The 18911-nt window shown below is 43.6% G+C and overlaps 4 protein-coding genes and 1 long non-coding RNA gene across 5 annotated transcripts; 2 read left to right on the forward strand and 3 right to left on the reverse strand.

The window, feature by feature from the left end:
- Positions 1-3586: 3586 nt before the first annotated feature.
- Positions 3587-4597, reverse strand: LOC146237962 (histone H2B-like). Its single transcript, XM_084685079.1, has one exon. The coding sequence runs from the start codon at positions 4587-4589 to the stop codon at positions 4215-4217; it is 375 nt and encodes a 124-aa protein (XP_084541205.1). The 5' UTR covers positions 4590-4597; the 3' UTR covers positions 3587-4214.
- Positions 4598-5342: 745 nt separating this feature from the next.
- On the forward strand, positions 5343-7183 carry LOC146237963 (histone H2A-like). Its single transcript, XM_084685078.1, has one exon. It carries the CDS (start codon positions 5352-5354, stop codon positions 5736-5738), a length of 387 nt encoding a protein of 128 aa, XP_084541204.1. The 5' UTR covers positions 5343-5351; the 3' UTR covers positions 5739-7183.
- A 4091-nt stretch (positions 7184-11274) lies between these two features.
- LOC146237964 (histone H2A-like) lies at positions 11275-12345 on the reverse strand. Its single transcript, XM_084685363.1, has one exon. The coding sequence runs from the start codon at positions 12305-12307 to the stop codon at positions 11921-11923; it is 387 nt and encodes a 128-aa protein (XP_084541489.1). The 5' UTR covers positions 12308-12345; the 3' UTR covers positions 11275-11920.
- Positions 12346-13061: 716 nt separating this feature from the next.
- On the forward strand, positions 13062-14072 carry LOC146237965 (histone H2B-like). The gene has a single exon (XM_084685764.1). It carries the CDS (start codon positions 13070-13072, stop codon positions 13442-13444), a length of 375 nt encoding a protein of 124 aa, XP_084541890.1. The 5' UTR covers positions 13062-13069; the 3' UTR covers positions 13445-14072.
- Positions 14073-16574: 2502 nt separating this feature from the next.
- Positions 16575-17225, reverse strand: LOC146237966 (uncharacterized). Its single transcript, XR_014740660.1, has 3 exons — positions 17069-17225; positions 16902-16970; positions 16575-16728 (listed from the first exon to the last, which is right to left on the reverse strand). It is a non-coding gene; the product is annotated as an uncharacterized LOC146237966 (long non-coding RNA).
- Positions 17226-18911: the final 1686 nt, after the last annotated feature.

Here is an 18911-nt window from a genome sequence, read left to right on the forward strand (position 1 = left end):
GATTCTGAGGGACACGGGAGCAGCGCAGTCCGTTATCCTCTCGGGTGTGCTGCCCTGGTCTGTTGAGTCTTCATGCCACTACAACGTCCTGCTTCAGGGTATAGAGATGGGTTACGTGCCGGTGCCTTTGCACTACGTGCACTTGAAGACCAAACTAGTCACTGGACGGTTCACAGTGGCGGTACAGCCAACTCTCCCTGTAGCCGGGATTTCCCTGATACTGGGGAACGACATTGCAGGGGGTCGAGTGTTGCCAGTGCTAGAAGTGCTTGATGTACCACAAGTGCCCGAGGAGAGTTCACTTTCCTTGATGTTTCCGGCATGCGTGGTGACACGTTCACAGTCTCGTAGGCTGGGTGATGAAGTGGTTGGTTTGGACGACACGATGCTGAGCCCCGTGTTCCACGAGGACAGTGTAGCTGGTTTGTCCTTCTGTAGCACTGACCAGAGGCACACGGGCCCCCTCGAAGTAACGAGGGAGGTGTTTCCTGTGTCCAGAGAGCTCTTCGTGCGTGCGCAAGGAGAAGAGCCCTCTTTGGCCAGCTGCTTTTCATCAGTGGTAGACCAGGTGGAAGCTAGGGGTCAGGATACTGGGTATTTCCTGGAGGATGGGCTCCCGTTGCGTAGATGGGCCTCCCACAAAGGGGAAGATGAGGGTTGGAGCTCTGTGTTTCAGATAGTAGTGCCACTCGCTTTTCGGTCGGATGTACTGACCCTCGCTCATGACCTGCCCTGGTCAGGGCATTGGGGTGTCACTAAGACGTACCTTCGGGTACTACAACATTTCTTTTGGCCTGGTCTGAAGAAAGATGTGGCAGGGCACTGCCGAACTTGCAGAACCTGCCAGGTAACCGGGAATCCGAACCAGGTTGTTACCTCCCGCTCCGCCCTATCCCGGTGATGGGAGAGCCGTTCGAGCACGTCATAGTTGACTGCGTTGGCCCGCTACCAAAAACGAGGTCTGGGAATCAATACTTGCTAACGATAATGTGTGCTGCCACCCGTTACCCAGAGGCCATCCCTCTGCGCAGGATAACGACCAAGGTGGTTGTTTCTGCCCTGACCAAGTTCTTTGCCACCTTTGGTCTCCCTAAGGTGGTGCAAACCGACCAGGGTTCGAACTTCCTGTCCAAGGTGTTTGCCCAAGTAATGAAGATGCTCACCATCCAGCACCAAGTTTCCAGCGTTACCACCCGCAGAGTCAAGGTGCGTGAGCGTTGGCATCAGACGCTAAAATCGATGCTAAGAAAGTATTGTCTAGATGGAAGCAAGGACTGGAACGAAGGCGTGCCTTTTGTGCTCTTCGCGTCCAGAGAGACCGTACAGGAGTCGCTGAAATTCAGCCCAGCCGAGCACGTGTCATACTGTCTGTGGTCCGTTGAAGTTATTGAAGGACCATGTTATGTCCCACATTCAGGGTCCCCCTCCTGTGCTTGACTAAGGTCTTGATTAAGGGAACGGTGCACAGAGCGTGTGACCTGGCAAGACAGAACTTGGAGGTTGCTCAGGGGGAAATGAAGAAGCGCTTAACGAAGCGGCTGTTTTGCGCGACTTAAAACCCGGTGACGAGGTCTTGGTGTTGCTGCCAGTACCAGGTTCATCTCTCTGCCCGGTTCTCCGGCCCGTACGTCATCGAGAAAAAGCTCAGTGTGACCGATTAAGTAATGAAGACGCCAGATCGCAGGCGGCAGTCACGGGTATGTCACGTAAACATGTTGAAGTTGTTCCATGCCAGGGAGCCCGCGGCCCCAGTCGTGCCGGTGTTGAGCGTAGTGGTTGACGACTCTGAGGATGATGTGTCTTTGTTGCGGCGGCTACCTCAGCAAGGAGCCCGGCTCGACAACTCGGCAGTGCTGCGCTCTCTTCTGACGTACCTCAAGCATTTAGACGACACAGAGAAGGTCGACTTGATGCGTTTGATCCAGGGATTCCCTGGGCTGTTTTCGGATGTACCCTCCTGCACGACTGGGTTAAAACATGATGTTTATGTTAACGGGGCTTCGCCACTTAAGCAGCGTGCCTCCTGCGTCAATCAGACCAAGCGTCAGGTCATGTAGCAGGAGGTGCGTTACATTTTGGAGAATGGCTTGGCCACCTACAGTTCCAGCCCATGGAGTTCTCCATGCCTGTTAATCACCAAACCAGATGGGACTTTCAGGTTCTGCACCGATTACCGGAAGCTAAATCCAGTCACCGTACTGTATTCGTTTCCGTTGCCTCGTATCGATGACTGTGTTGACACTATAGGGGCTGCCACCTACGTCAGCAAATTGGACCTGCTGAAGGGATACTGGCAGGTCCCCCTCACTCCCCGTGCTTCCCAAATGTCTGCCTTTGTTACCCCCGCGATTTCCTACAGTACACCGTTGTGCCCTTTGGGATGTGTAACACCCCAGCCACTTTCCAGCGCCTTATAAACATTGTGTTGTCAGAGGTTCAATGCTGCACCGCCTATTTGGATGACCTAGTGGTTTACTCCCAGAGCTGGGAGGAGCATGTCACAACACTGTAGTTTTATGTCTGAAACCAAATATTAGCATCCTTATAATAATGGTGCCTCAGCGGAAGTTTGGAGTCAAAATTACAGTTTATCTTGAGTTTGTCTTTCGAGATTGTAAACTTGTAATTATTTGTACATTTGATTACCATTTCTTATATAGGCACTCCCGGGCCTAACACGAAGCACTACTTTGTTACATCATGAGTTAGAAAATCAAGGCTCTTTAGAGTTGTCACCGAAGAAAGGGATGGACCTTTTTGTAATAACTGGCCAGATCTACCAAACTTTGTACTGAGGTCTTGGTTGTGGGGCGAGGCCAGTTCTTCACTACCTCTACCTTCTTTCTTTGGGTCATAAGGAGCCCACGGCCAACAGAACAGCCCAGGTATTGTACCTTCCTTTGTTCCGCAAAACATTTCCTAGGATTGGCAACCAGACCCGCTTCGCGATGGGCACTCAGAACTCGTCGCACCTGGTCCCCATGATCCTCCCAGTCCTTCTAGTGGACTACCACATAAATCGAGAGAGGCTGCCATGTTCCACTGCTGGGGTCTAAGGACTACGTCCAAAAACTGTTGGACTGTGGCTGGGCTCTATGGAGGCTGAAGGGATGTCTACTATTGAAATAAGCCGGTAGGTGTTGAAGAGGCAGGTCTTTTCCCTATCAGAGGGGGTTAAAGGGACTTGCCAGGAGCCTTTGGTCAAGTCCAATGTGGTTTTAAAACGGAACTCACCCAACCACTTATCATAAGTGTTGTGAGTTTGAAACAATAATACAAAATCTATGTTTTTGAGTCTATAGAGAAGGGAAGAAGGAAAGGCAGTGGTATGCAATGAGAATACTTTGTTTTCTCAGAGCTCCAAAATATGTCTGGCTGTGATCAATTTGGAATTTGTACAATACAGTTTTGGGCAAGAATGACAAGAAGATCAAGACTAGTTGGTTTCCAAATCAGGAGAGCTCTGAGCAGAGTGCTGACTTGGAGGCCGTTTGAAGATTTACTGTACACATTTGATAGTATTCTTAATTATAATTGTATTGTGTCTTGACAATTTTTCATATAAAAGGTCCATCAACATGCAGTACTTGTTTTGTCTGTCTTTATTTCTAGATATGTTAATGCACCAACCTACCAAAGCAAATCGCTTTTATGTGTGAACTTGCCTGGCAATAAACCGATTTGGATTCTAAAATCAAGACGTTTAGGGTTGAGCTCTCATGGGCTAGCCCTGAATGTTTATGTACTGGCAAACGGAAAAGGGGTGCTTCCCTCCATGAACGCCAATTCAAAAGTAGGTGCAAAAAATAAAGATCGTAATCACACCACAAAGCTACCAAAGTCAGTTTGGATCATCTGCATCTGGCCAAATTGTCCAGATCCAGAAGAAAAAAAACATGTGGGCTATCTTAAATGATTCACTGGTATGAAATGATTTGGAAATTTGACTGAAAGAAGACCCTTGATAGTAAAATGGCCCAACCGCCACATCACTACTCAATCCTTAGAGCAATGATGGTGAAGAATACGTTCATAATTGGTAAACAAATGGTATTGGGTCCAACTACACATTGTAGGCTTCTGTGTATCCCACGCTCAATAACTAAATCAATACGGTGACAACGGCAGGCACCATGGAACATCCATCTCATAGAGGAGTGAGTGGCTCTTAAAAGAGCCTTTGGGTTGTTATGGAACTGTCATATTGCATCCGTTCACTTGGAGCTGGTGTACTTGGTCACTGCCTTGGTGCCCTCGGAGACGGCGTGTTTGGCCAGCTCACCCGGGAGTAACAGGCGCACGGCGGTCTGAATCTCCCTGGAAGTGATGGTTGAACGTTTGTTGTAGTGAGCCAGCCGGCAAGATTCGCCGGCGATGCGCTCAAAAATGTCGTTGACGAAAGAATTCATGATTCCCATCGCCTTGGAAGAAATGCCGGTATCGGGGTGGACCTGCTTCAACACTTTGTAAACATAGATAGCATAACTCTCTTTCCTAGACTTTCTACGCTTCTTACCGCCTTTTGTGACGGTTTTGGAAACTGCCTTCTTGGAGCCCTTCTTGGGCGCGGACTTCGCTGGCTCGGGCATGGCTTACTACGAACGCTTCTTAACGATATAAGGGTGTGGAGGCTCAGTTCTCATTTTATATAGAGGGAGGGATGTAAATGTCTAAGGCACGCCTCCCGCTCTTCACAACGTTGTGGCGATGACTCTTTCTGGAGGAGCCATGTAAATTAAACGCGCATGCGCTTAACCTCTTCCTGGACAGGTTATCATTGTAAATGAGAATTGGTTCTCAATTGATTATACCTGGATAAATAAAGGTCAAATAAACCTCCAGCCTCCTCAATTTACCTTCCCCCGGTCGGTCTTTTATCATCCTACTGAACCTCTATAATGTACTTCAGTCGCTTTAGGGCTGCTAGCTAAGCTCGCCTTCTTTCAACACTGCTGTTTTTCAAAAGCTCTTATATAGGCGCCAAGGGTGACTTGTGTTGTCTTGGGTCTTGACTAAACCGTCTGGTGTGTGCGGTCTTTTACATGGTCGATTACATGGTCGTGTCTGTGGTCTCCCACGTTTTAAAAATGGGTTAAGATTTGAACATTCTCAAGCCTGCACCAAGCATAAGAGCGCGAAACATTCGCAGAGGAAAAGGAAGTCGGTGACAAGCTGGCTCATGAATGTGCGCACGCATCGACACCGGGTAAGGCGGAAGAAAGGCATAACCTTTCTCCGATTGGATAGGACCGCACCGACTTAATGGCCAATAAGACTCAGTTTTGGGGGAGTATATATATGTGGTGCGCTTTCTCGTGATATTCTTCCGTGAACCTTACAAATACAACGTCATGAGTGGAAGAGGCAAAACCGGAGGCAAAGCCAGGGCGAAGGCAAAGACCAGGTCGTCACGCGCCGGGCTCCAGTTTCCCGTGGGCCGAGTGCATCGTCTTCTACGCAAGGGCAACTACGCTCAACGTGTTGGAGCTGGCGCACCGGTCTACCTGGCCGCTGTTCTTGAGTACTTGACTGCTGAAATTCTAGAGTTGGCCGGCAATGCTGCCCGCGACAATAAGAAGACTCGCATCATTCCTCGTCACCTCCAGTTGGCCGTCCGTAACGACGAAGAACTGAACAAGCTTCTCGGAGGCGTCACTATCGCCCAGGGAGGAGTTTTGCCTAACATACAGGCGGTTCTTTTGCCCAAGAAAACCGAGAAAGCCGTCAAATCAAAATAATTGAGGCTAGAACTCTTACTGTCAAATCCCAAAGGCTCTTTTAAGAGCCACCCACTTGTCTTAAAAGAGCACTATGTCCGTGTGTTTAACACTCTGAAGTAGTTGAACGGTGGACTTAAACTAAAATGTCATGAAGCTTGGTCTACTCTAGGCCGAGTCCTAAATGGTTTGCCCCAGAATAGACACTGAACCAAAACGTTTACTGTCCCTCAAATCGTCATGGTAGTAAGGCAGATTTCACCCATTTTCACAAATAATTTGCGATGAAAGGGACTTGCAGTGTAGGCTACGTATCTATTATTTAAATACTTTGTATATACTCGTTTCCCATGTTAATTTTTTGGGAGCCGCACAATAAACCGCAAAGGCATTAAACATGATCCCTCTTTAAACGGTTGGTTCTGAAAAGAGCCTTTGGGTTGTGCAACTGGAGGACTTGAGACAGACACCACCAAAGCCGTGCGTCCCCGGCGCTTCAGAGCATAGACGACGTCCATTGCAGTCAGTCTTCCTCTAGGCTATGGCGAGCGGAAAGGGACATGGAGAACCTGCCTAAGGAGACTGTCGTGTCAAGTCTACGTATTGTCAGGACACGGGCGAAGAAGGAAATACGTAAAAGTGAAAGCGAGTTCGTTTGGAAATTCTGGACTATACTTGATGTTACATAGGCTATTGATGTTCAGCCTATTCAATTTAAGTCAGGCATTGGATAATAGCCTATCTCAAAACTATTTTTTTGTATCTTCTTTTTTGTAGCCTGTCACTTTCATTTTTTCCTTTGTGAAGCCAAAACACTGCTTTTTAAAGATTGATAATAGATTAATATGTAGTCTACATGTTTTTCCCATTTTTAATACTGCTTTCTGTTTTAGTGGTGTAGCCTAATAATTGTTCTAAAGCTTAAGTGACCCTACACCCCTAGGCTACTGTGTATCGAAGAGGTCTGTCCTTAACCACTGGTCAGTTAATTAAAGATAAAGATGACTTTATTACTTTTATACTGTTTGGAATAATATAATAAACAATGGTTTATCTATACCCTGCTATATAGGTCATGAGAACATAACCTTTGGTCATGTCCAGGAGATGCCTCTCGAATTATGTTGCTTGTATCATTGATAAACTGTCTGTTTGCTTATACCTGCATAGCCATAAGTTAGTTCTTTGTAAGGTGCCACTAAGAAATGCCTGTGACACGAGTGTAGGTCAGTGGTCACAATATTACCAAAGTGTATAATGCCATGCAACTTTGAAACATTTCTAGAAGCCCTATATCTAAAGACTTAAACAAAAGATATCTAGCATGCGGCGTTTTCTTTCTGTGCTTGCAAAGCAGTGGCGCAAAAAGTGGGTATGCGCTATATGCGGTGCCGCACCATGGGGGCGCCAAAGCAATGGTAAAAATTAATACATTTAAAAATATTAAATCTTTTTTTTATATTTTCTATTTGTTGCTGCTGTTGTGCGTTTCTGCATTTCCTCAATGTTATAAAACATTTTAGAACCGCTAGGGTAGGCACCCTATCTCATAAGATTGAATTTTGACATCTAGAGGGCGCTCCCTCTGAGCGCCGTGAGCGCTGAGCGAGCAGTTACGAGTATTGAGTTGTCTATGGAAAATGGTAGAAAAATCAAAACAGTTGTCGGGGGCTAAAAATAGAAAAAGAAAGAGGGAAAAGGAGATGACATGTCAAGGGATGCAACAGTAGTAGTAAATAAGTGGATGGTTAAAGGCAACAGGTAGGATTTAAAGTGTGAAGTTTGTGCTTGGAGGCTTGCAAATATTCTTTTAACAGACTAGCTAGCGTTTGCTAACACTGGGAATGTAGCAGCCACATTTGGGTTTAAGGCTAGTTTAGAATATGCAAAACCGAGGTTGCTGAGCTGAAAACCGGAAAATATAAGGTAGCATGTACAATAAATGACAAAAATCTGGAAAATATAATGCAACAACTCTCGTTTACATCAATCATGCACAGTGTGCAATCATGCATAGATTTTCTACCAAATTTGGAGACTTGCAAATATTCATGGTAACAGACTGTTCAGACTAGCTAGTGTTTGCTAACGTGAGCTAAAGTGGGGTTGCTTACAGATGAAGTCTGATTAGTTCTAATGCCAAATCGAAATAATTTAACATGTTTTGTTATAGGCTAAGCTAATATTGCCATTGAAAAATGCATTTCTGTATCAAAATCCTGCATGTGGGAAATATAACAATTAGTCTATGTCTGACAATGGGGACGTAGTAAACAAATCAGAACGCAAATTTAAACATCCGCAAAGCATATGCTCGAATGCCATGAATGATGATTTGTAATGAAAATAAAGTACATGAAAAAAATAGGCTACAATAATGTGGTTGCCAGGGGTGAAGATCAGGTTACCACTTGTCACAATATGGTTGCCACGTCGAGCCCTAAATATACCGATGCTATATATACATATATAATTATTTATAATTATGGTAGGCCTACAGTGGCTGATATACTTTAAAATAAACCTTTACTATTTAAAGCCTATACATGTCCGGCACACTTATTTATTTTTTATTTTTATTTTTTTGGGGGGGGGCGCCAAAATTGTTGCTGCACACCCCTCTGACACTGGGTAGTTGCACCACTGTTGCAAAGGCTATGTTGATTATCACCCCCTCACATTCCTTGTGAGTAAAAAAAAAAAACAATGTCACAGGCTATTTTACTGCCCTGATTCCTGTATTCTTTGTCCAGTCTTCTGAGATGCAGACACCTGCACTTTATATAAATATGTTGAGTACTGGGTGATTCACTTTCTTGACTTGGTAGTTTACAATGTCTATCTAAAGTACACTTATACTTTTAAGGGTTATAATGGTCTCCCTTTATTAATTGAAAAACCTAAACGATTTTTCTTAACCTCAGGCAGTTTACCGCTTACCTTTTTACCATTTCAGGTTATTCACTGGACTTGAACTGCTTAAATTTAAATACAAATTGAAAAAATGGGGGTGTTCTACAACTTTCGACCAGTGATGTATTTAGTAGGTGTATAGTTTTAAAATGTACATTTACATTTATTCATTTAGCAGACGCTTTTATCCAAAGCGACTTCCAAGAGAGAGCTTTACAAAAGAGCATAGGTCACTGATCATAACAACGAGATTGTCCCAAACATTGCAAGTAGCCAAAACGAATGAAGCATACATTGTGAAAAAGCTAAACAAGGGCCAAAAGGGAAGACCCATAAGAACATGCAGTTATACAAGTTACAAATTAAAACAACATGAACCACAAAAGTGCAGGACTGTACCTGTAGAAGAACAATCAACAGTAAAATATTTCACAGCGAGTAGGCTACAAGACTTAGCTTCGTTATATCTAACCTAAAAGAGCAATGAGTCACTTAATAAGAGTCATTGTGATCCTGGAGGAAACTAACAAATCCAGCCAAGCATTCTTAAGTGCCGTTGTACTCCCGGAACAAGTGCGTCTTGAGCCTTTTCTTGAAGGTGGAGAGACAGTCGGTGTCCCTGAGGAGGTAGGGAGCTGGTTCCACCATTGGGGGGCCAGGCAGGAGAAGAGCTTGTGTTGGGACCGGGCAGTCTTGTATGGAGGACCAAACCTGCCATATTTACAAATGAATGAATAAATAAATGTCCACATCCATGCATTTAGACAGAAATAAACGAATATATATATTAATTAATGCACAATTGTCAATCAATAGTAACATATATTTTACATTTATGTATTTATTTATTTTGTATTCATTTATGTATTGATTTATTTATTCATTTATGTATTGATTTATTGATTTATTGATTCATTGATGTATTGATTTATTCATTCATTCATTTATTCATTTATTTATTCATTTATTTATTCATTTATTTATTCATTCATTCATTCATTCATTGTTCCCAATATGATAATGAGAGGAGGCCAGTACGCGTGGAAACTGATGTTCAGACATTGCAATCAATCCAGAGCCATAGATTCAATCTAGCTAACGCCTGGGACACACTGGCTGCGAAGCGCCCTGGAGCGCCACAATATACTACGAATGGCGCGATGCTGTTCACACTAGACGCGCATTTCTCCACGCCGGTCACCAAGCCTTTCACCTTCTCTGAGATTTTCTTTTCTACATGTAAGGCTGACATGTACATAAACATGGCATAGGCTACAGGCTATTTAGGCAACTTGTTGCTCCAACAATAACCGTCGCAACGGCATCCCATTCCAAATATAACGTGGCAACGTTTGGCTTTTGTTGCCGTAGTCTTTGTAAAATATGTGCTATGGGGCATACAACTCCATTTAGGACCAAGCTACTTTTCATCTTCGATGATTAACTTTGTGTCATCAATCTTCACAAATTTCTCTTCTGCTTGATTGGGGGCTATATGCCAGATTGTCTATCTCGCTCTTACACACACGACAAATATGTTGGTTTGACTATCAACAATCAGGATTTTTTTTTTTTTTATGTTTACGTTTTTATCGGGGTAAACACATGGTTGGCCGGTCAGCGTAGTGAAGTTGGGTGTTAAGTGATAGCCCACAACTAACGTATTAAAATCTTTATAACATGTTTGTTTATCTAAATATCATATATGGTGAATTAAATCTTTGTTTTCAACAAGGTCGGCCAGCCTGTCCATGTAGGCTATGTTGTCCATGACAGCAAGGATGGATGTAAGGCTACATAATCGAATACAAAGCGTGGAAAACGATTAGCCAATGGTGTGTCAAATACCGCCTACCTATTTTGATTGACACATCTCATTAACATATTGAGAAGAAGAAATACAGGAATGAATGAATGAATAAATGAATAAATGAATAAATGAATGAATAAATGAATGAATAAATGAATGAATAAATGAATGAATAAATGAACACATGAATTAATAAATGAATGAACAAATAAATGAATAGATAAATGAATACACAAATAAATACATATAAATTATAAGGTAATATTGATTGACAATTGTGCATTAATTAGTACATGTATTCATTTATTTATTTCTAAATGCATGGATGTGGACATTTATTTATTCATTCATTCATTTTTAAATATGGCAGGTTTGGTCCTCCATAGTCTTGAGCGGTGGGACCACCTTATTTTCGAACATACGTCGCCACCGGGAGACGTTTCTTACATGCCGTCCAGTCTCTCGTTTGCAGTCCCATTCAAAAATCCGCAGTCAGATGGCAACGTATGGTTAGGGTGCTCCTTCTTCCTTCCTAAATTTTGGGGCGTGACAAAGGTGCAAACAAGAGTCAAAAAAAGGTGGAGCCACATGGCTTTTTGGAAACAGACCGTTTTACATCGGCAGTTTCAAATTGTGAGATTTGCATAGGAAAGAGGTGTCAATGGACTTTGAGGTTCACTGTATGTCAATTTTACCCACCAAACTGTCGTTATTCAACTATGACAAGGTAAACTGTTTTGCAGTCAATTACCCCTTTTAAGAATATAGGGAAACGAATATAGTGTAATGACCTGAATGATCAGAATGCAACAATTATCCAGGCATGCAATGACGTTTCAGAATTTAAGGTTTATTCACCCAACGGGACACAGGCTAGGCTACTTGTTTGGACATAGCCCAGGCCAAATAAAAGAATGGTAGCACACAAAATCGTGACCATCTCTTCAATAACCCAGGAAGAACAAAGACCAAAACTGGTCCTAACCGCCAATGCCCCATCACCCCTTGCCCAACCCCCTCTCCATGCCACTCCACCAGGACACCCGGCATCATGGCACTCCCGCAATTGGCAGACAGCACGCCGATCAGCATGTCAGACCCACGAACACTGGGCAATGGCAAACAACAAACAGCCCATGTAGGCTAACATCTGTCTGGCCGGGTCACTACACAATTAGTATCTTTAAATACACACGTACATTACAAGTCCCTTTCATCGCAAATTATTTGTGAAAATGGGTGTAATCTGCCTTACTACCATGACGATTTGAGGGACAGTAAACGTTTTGGTTCAGTGTCTATTCTGGGGCAAACCATTTAGGACTCGGCCTAGAGTAGACCAAGCTTCATGACATTTTAGTTTAAGTCCACCGTTCAACTACTTCAGAGTGTTAAACAAACGGACATAGTGCTCTTTTAAGACAAGTGGGTGGCTCTTAAAAGAGCCTTTGGGATTTGACAGTAAGAGTTCTAGCCTCAATTATTTTGATTTGACGGCTTTCTCGGTTTTCTTGGGCAAAAGAACCGCCTGTATGTTAGGCAAAACTCCTCCCTGGGCGATAGTGACGCCTCCGAGAAGCTTGTTCAGTTCTTCGTCGTTACGGACGGCCAACTGGAGGTGACGAGGAATGATGCGAGTCTTCTTATTGTCGCGGGCAGCATTGCCGGCCAACTCTAGAATTTCAGCAGTCAAGTACTCAAGAACAGCGGCCAGGTAGACCGGTGCGCCAGCTCCAACACGTTGAGCGTAGTTGCCCTTGCGGAGAAGACGATGCACTCGGCCCACGGGAAACTGGAGCCCGGCGCGTGACGACCTGGTCTTTGCCTTCGCCCTGGCTTTGCCTCCGGTTTTGCCTCTTCCACTCATGACGTTGTATTTGTAGGGTTCACGCAAGAATATCACGAGAAAGCGCACCACATATATATACTCCCCCAGAACTGAGTCTTATTGGCCATTAAGTCGGTGCGGTCCTATCCAATCGGAGAAAGGTTATGCCTTTCTTCCGCCTTACCCGGTGTCGATGCGTGCGCACATTCATGAGCCAGCTTGTCACCGACTTCCTTTTCCTCTGCGAATGTTTCGCGCTCTTATGCTTGGTGCAGGCTTGAGAATGTTCAAATCTTAACCCATTTTTAAAACGTGGGAGACCACAGACACGACCATGTAATCGACCATGTAAAAGACCGCACACACCAGACGGTTTAGTCAAGACCCAAGACAACACAAGTCACCCTTGGCGCCTATATAAGAGCTTTTGAAAAACAGCAGTGTTGAAAGAAGGCGAGCTTAGCTAGCAGCCCTAAAGCGACTGAAGTACATTATAGAGGTTCAGTAGGATGATAAAAGACCGACCGGGGGAAGGTAAATTGAGGAGGCTGGAGGTTTATTTGACCTTTATTTATCCAGGTATAATCAATTGAGAACCAATTCTCATTTACAATGATAACCTGTCCAGGAAGAGGTTAAGCGCATGCGCGTTTAATTTACATGGCTCCTCCAGAAAGAGTCATCGCCACAACGTTGTGAAGAGCGGGAGGCGTGCCTTAGACATTTACATCCCTCCCTCTATATAAAATGAGAACTGAGCCTCCACACCCTTATATCGTTAAGAAGCGTTCGTAGTAAGCCATGCCCGAGCCAGCGAAGTCCGCGCCCAAGAAGGGCTCCAAGAAGGCAGTTTCCAAAACCGTCACAAAAGGCGGTAAGAAGCGTAGAAAGTCTAGGAAAGAGAGTTATGCTATCTATGTTTACAAAGTGTTGAAGCAGGTCCACCCCGATACCGGCATTTCTTCCAAGGCGATGGGAATCATGAATTCTTTCGTCAACGACATTTTTGAGCGCATCGCCGGCGAATCTTGCCGGCTGGCTCACTACAACAAACGTTCAACCATCACTTCCAGGGAGATTCAGACCGCCGTGCGCCTGTTACTCCCGGGTGAGCTGGCCAAACACGCCGTCTCCGAGGGCACCAAGGCAGTGACCAAGTACACCAGCTCCAAGTGAACGGATGCAATATGACAGTTCCATAACAACCCAAAGGCTCTTTTAAGAGCCACTCACTCCTCTATGAGATGGATGTTCCATGGTGCCTGCCGTTGTCACCGTATTGATTTAGTTATTGAGCGTGGGATACACAGAAGCCTACAATGTGTAGTTGGACCCAATACCATTTGTTTACCAATTATGAACGTATTCTTCACCATCATTGCTCTAAGGATTGAGTAGTGATGTGGCGGTTGGGCCATTTTACTATCAAGGGTCTTCTTTCAGTCAAATTTCCAAATCATTTCATACCAGTGAATCATTTAAGATAGCCCACATGTTTTTTTTCTTCTGGATCTGGACAATTTGGCCAGATGCAGATGATCCAAACTGACTTTGGTAGCTTTGTGGTGTGATTACGATCTTTATTTTTTGCACCTACTTTTGAATTGGCGTTCATGGAGGGAAGCACCCCTTTTCCGTTTGCCAGTACATAAACATTCAGGGCTAGCCCATGAGAGCTCAACCCTAAACGTCTTGATTTTAGAATCCAAATCGGTTTATTGCCAGGCAAGTTCACACATAAAAGCGATTTGCTTTGGTAGGTTGGTGCATTAACATATCTAGAAATAAAGACAGACAAAACAAGTACTGCATGTTGATGGACCTTTTATATGAAAAATTGTCAAGACACAATACAATTATAATTAAGAATACTATCAAATGTGTACAGTAAATCTTCAAACGGCCTCCAAGTCAGCACTCTGCTCAGAGCTCTCCTGATTTGGAAACCAACTAGTCTTGATCTTCTTGTCATTCTTGCCCAAAACTGTATTGTACAAATTCCAAATTGATCACAGCCAGACATATTTTGGAGCTCTGAGAAAACAAAGTATTCTCATTGCATACCACTGCCTTTCCTTCTTCCCTTCTCTATAGACTCAAAAACATAGATTTTGTATTATTGTTTCAAACTCACAACACTTATGATAAGTGGTTGGGTGAGTTCCGTTTTAAAACCACATTGGACTTGACCAAAGGCTCCTGGCAAGTCCCTTTAACCCCCTCTGATAGGGAAAAGACCTTCCTCTTCAACACCTACCGGCTTATTTCATTAGTAGACATCCCTTCAGCCTCCATAGAGCCCAGCCACAGTCCAACAGTTTTTGGACGTAGTCCTTAGACCCCAGCAGTGGAACATGGCAGCCTCTCTCGATTTATGTGGTAGTCCACTAGAAGGACTGGGAGGATCATGGGGACCAGGTGCGACGAGTTCTGAGTGCCCATCGCGAAGCGGGTCTGGTTGCCAATCCTAGGAAATGTTTTGCGGAACAAAGGAAGGTACAATACCTGGGCTGTTCTGTTGGCCGTGGGCTCCTTATGACCCAAAGAAAGAAGGTAGAGGTAGTGAAGAACTGGCCTCGCCCCACAACCAAGACCTCAGTACAAAGTTTGGTAGATCTGGCCAGTTATTACAAAAAGGTCCATACCTTTCTTCGGTGACAACTCTAAAGAGCCTTGATTTTCTAACTCATGATGTAACAAAGTAGTGCTTTGTGTTAGGCCCGGGAGTGCCTATATAAGAAATGGTAATCAAATGTACAAATAATTGTTTACAATCTCGAAAGACAAACTCAAGATAAACTGTAATTTTGACTCCAAACTTCCGCTGAGGCACCATTATTATAAGCATGCTAATATTTGTTTTAAGACATAAAACGACATGACTCGAATGTCCGGTGGCTTGCTATTTTCTGGCATTGTAGTTCTTTTAACTTGGTGAACTAGGTGGACCTTCTATATACTCATGGGCGGTTTTAGGTACGTTACTGGTGCACGTAACTGCCAGGCTATTGCATTTTGTATTTCTGTCGATCAATTTCATATATTGTTAGTTAGCCTTCTGCATCCAATCAGCGCTAAAGTGTAGTACCTACCCTTTCCGTTCAGAGTTAATGTAATATGTTTTTGAGTTAATGTAATGTCGTTTTCCATTTGGGGGAGCGTGTTTTTGTATTGGGGGGAGGTGAACAAGTCATTCGATTTGGGGGGAGTTGACTCGTATTCGGGGTAGTGTTTTCATTTGGGGGAAGTACTCATATTATGGGGTGTGATTTTTTCACTTCAGGGCCACCGTAGGTATAGTGCAATACTCTAAATTAGTGGGCTAAAGTCAGTTGCACCCATTGAGTTAATATAACTAGAGAAAGCTACTTCTGTCTTCCAAGATGGCGTACCCATTCATTTCTATGAAAAGTGCTCAGTGGCGCAGTGAGGCAAGCGAGAGCGCAAGACTGGACGCGGCCATATTTCCACTTCCGTGTCTTCCAGTCTAGCTTTTAACAGTGGCTCTTTTTTTCCCTAGCTCCGAGACCTCGTGCACGCTTGCAACTAGCTGTACACGTCATACTTTGCGACAACCAGTCGCGAGCATAGATTTATATGGTTATGAGCGTGTGAGCTAAGGCTTTGCAATGGCAGAATCTATGGGCAGAAAGCCGATAAGAATCAGAGACATGATGCAGACTGGACGGAAATCTATTATATTCCTTCCTCTTGTTTTTTAGAAATAGGCTATAGGGTTAAATAAAGGGCTATTCTAGATGGAACTCATCACATATGTTGCTTTTTTTCTTCGTGATATGAGTTTGGTTTACAACTCATTGTATCGGATAAAATAAACTGTTAACATGAACAGCTCCATCGTTGTTCTCGCAAGGCAAAGAAAGCTTAATAGTTATTTTGGTAACCGTAATCTTCCATAATGCAGACTTAACATAACTTACTGTCCACTTTATTTTCAAACGAAATGCCACAAAATTCACACCGCCTTCAATTTCACATCAGTGTCGAAATGTTACCTGTGTTTTATATGTTCAACCTAGAAAACCAAGCGTCTGTTAATGGTTATAACGTGATCTAACAAGACCTGTTAATAATGTAATAAATAAAAGCTTGAGAAGTGTGTCTAAAATATATTTTATTGAACATTTGCCTTTGAATGGAGCATATTAACATAACCATGATCCTTTGGACAATGCTGGAGTACACTATCTTCATCAATGGGAAGTCTGTGTGCAGCTGTAGTAAGTCCTTCATTCTTCTTACAAGCTCAACACTTTTCAGTTTCCCCAAGTCATTACCACCAGCATGAACGACAAGTATGTCAGGGGCAGCCTGAGTGGACAGCTGAGAGGAGAAAAGTGGGAGAAAGCCATCCCATCGCAGACCACCCGAGCCAAACCAAGAGTCCCAGGTTCCTCCCCATGGTCTCGATGGCCCTTGGTTCCCCACGGCGCACAAGACTGGAGCCAATGATCCAGATTTTTGCGTTACATAACAAGAACAAGTTAAGACAACATTCAACAACATAGGACAGCAATTACATGGAGCAAATCTAAGAATGCATGTTGATAAAGCATGCCATCTAGTTTTTCCAAAGTTAGACAAAAAATCCATCCACACATTAATGACTTACAATCGGTTCCAGAGCTTTGTCCCTGCTGCTGTGCCATTGCAATCTTCTTTAGTAGTACCTATGCAGTAACTAAGAGCAGAAAGAAAAGTTGTTCTTAATTAGCTAATTAGCTTAATTAGCTAATTAACTCCCACTCCTCCCACTACGTAAAGATTGGGACATCTTACATCAGCCTCACCACCAAACCCCCTGGAAGCTAAGGCCAGGCATTCCCACGGGGACCAGCAGCCCACCTGTACACCTCTTCCTTGGGCCACTCACAACTGCATCCCCCCTTGGCCAACCAGGGCCTGCAGTTATATGAAAATACATCAGATGAGGAGACTTCGGAAGATACATCCGATGAGGAGACTTCGGAAGATTCATTCGATGTGGAGCGTTCACCCTCCCATACTTCAGAGTTTGTGAAAACACTTCCCCTGGCTTGTGAAGCAAGCAGTGGTCAGCAGCAAAAGAATTTGCTTTGCCTCCGGTCTGCTGCACATGCAAAGGTGAGTCTTCAGGCCTGATGGTGGAATGCTCACAGTCCACAAAGCAAACATTTGTATAATACGTTTAATATACATGTCAAAATTAATCATGAAGCTTTGTTCCCATCAATATGTGTAACCAATCTCCCTTGCCTGATAGGTGGCTGAGAGACTTGACTATGGGAGGATCATTCTCAGGGATGAACGGAAGGAGGAGGAAAGATCAGAAAGTGGACTGCCAAAGATGCAAGTACAGGATCCATCTATTGAGAAAAGATTAAAAAGTGAGATGTTGAAGAAAACGGAGAAGGAGGTAAAGGCTGAAAACGGGAAACCAGCCAAGAAGGAGACGGAGGTAATAGAAAAGCAGAAGAAAGCTGAAAATCAGGCACTAGAGAAGATGGAGAAGAAACAGAAGAAGCAACTGGAGCAGGCAGAGAAAATAAATATGGACAGTAAATAAAGTTGGAGAAGGAGGAACGCAAAATGAAAGGTCTTGAAAGGAAAGAGATGCAAAGGTTAGCAGATGAGGAAAGAAAGTAAATGAAGAAGAAAAAGGAAAAGGCTGAAAAAGCTAGATTGGAAATGGATTCGCGCCTGAAATGTTGTGGCTTCTTTGAGAAGGTTAAAAGGGCCTTTAATTTCCACCGTTAAGAGAGACCTTCCATCTACAGTAACACCAACATTGATACAGTAATAATAACAATATATTGAAAAAACAAATATGTTGAATGTAAAGTATATTGCTTCCCAATAACTTTTCCCAAAAGCTAGAGGTTTATTTTATGTATTATCAAATTGGTGACAATCCTGTTTTCTTTTTGGTTGATGTTCTCCAGTTAAATCCCAATAAATTAATCACCACTTACTACTTGATTGTTTTTACATGAAATTCAAAATTTACTACTTGGTATCTGATCTGGAGTTGGATCATCTACAGAGGCGGCGGCACGGTTTTTGTGATGGAGGGTCGAGATTTTTTTGCCCCGCAAACATATTTTTGGGAGGGGTGACCGCCCCCCCTGCCCCCCTGTGCCGCCGCCACTGATCTAGGTTAGATTAGTTGTAGAGGTACAAGACAAATACTGCTAGCCAGAATTTGACAACAGGTTCACAACAACTGGATGGCAATTTTTTGTGTATCCTGTTTGTCTGTCTGTCACACATTCACACAAAAAATACAATATCTGACTCAAACTGCTCATATAAAACTTGACTGATTTAATTAAAAAGCTACTTTACACAGAAAACCCACTTCACAGTTGGTACTGTAGTTGGAATCAGCTTTTGGTTTTTACAACGATAACAACAGTGACAGTTACAACAGTGACGGTTGAGGTTATGTCTGCAAAAACTGACGGATCACAATTACAGGTCAGTATGATTTGGCCCTGTGTTCCGTAACCAGGCAACGGCACTCTAATTGATGTGCCAGCATTAGACTGAAAATATACAGATGTGAAAGTCAGTCAGGTTGATGTGGTGACTTTCACCACAAAACGTCTATAATCCTCTTATTTGTCTGAAATGTGTCAAACCT

The sequence above is a fragment of the Hypomesus nipponensis genome, chromosome 21 (genome assembly GCF_054491055.1).
Source record: "Hypomesus nipponensis isolate SF chromosome 21, ASM5449105v1, whole genome shotgun sequence".
Taxonomy (NCBI): domain Eukaryota; kingdom Metazoa; phylum Chordata; class Actinopteri; order Osmeriformes; family Osmeridae; genus Hypomesus; species Hypomesus nipponensis.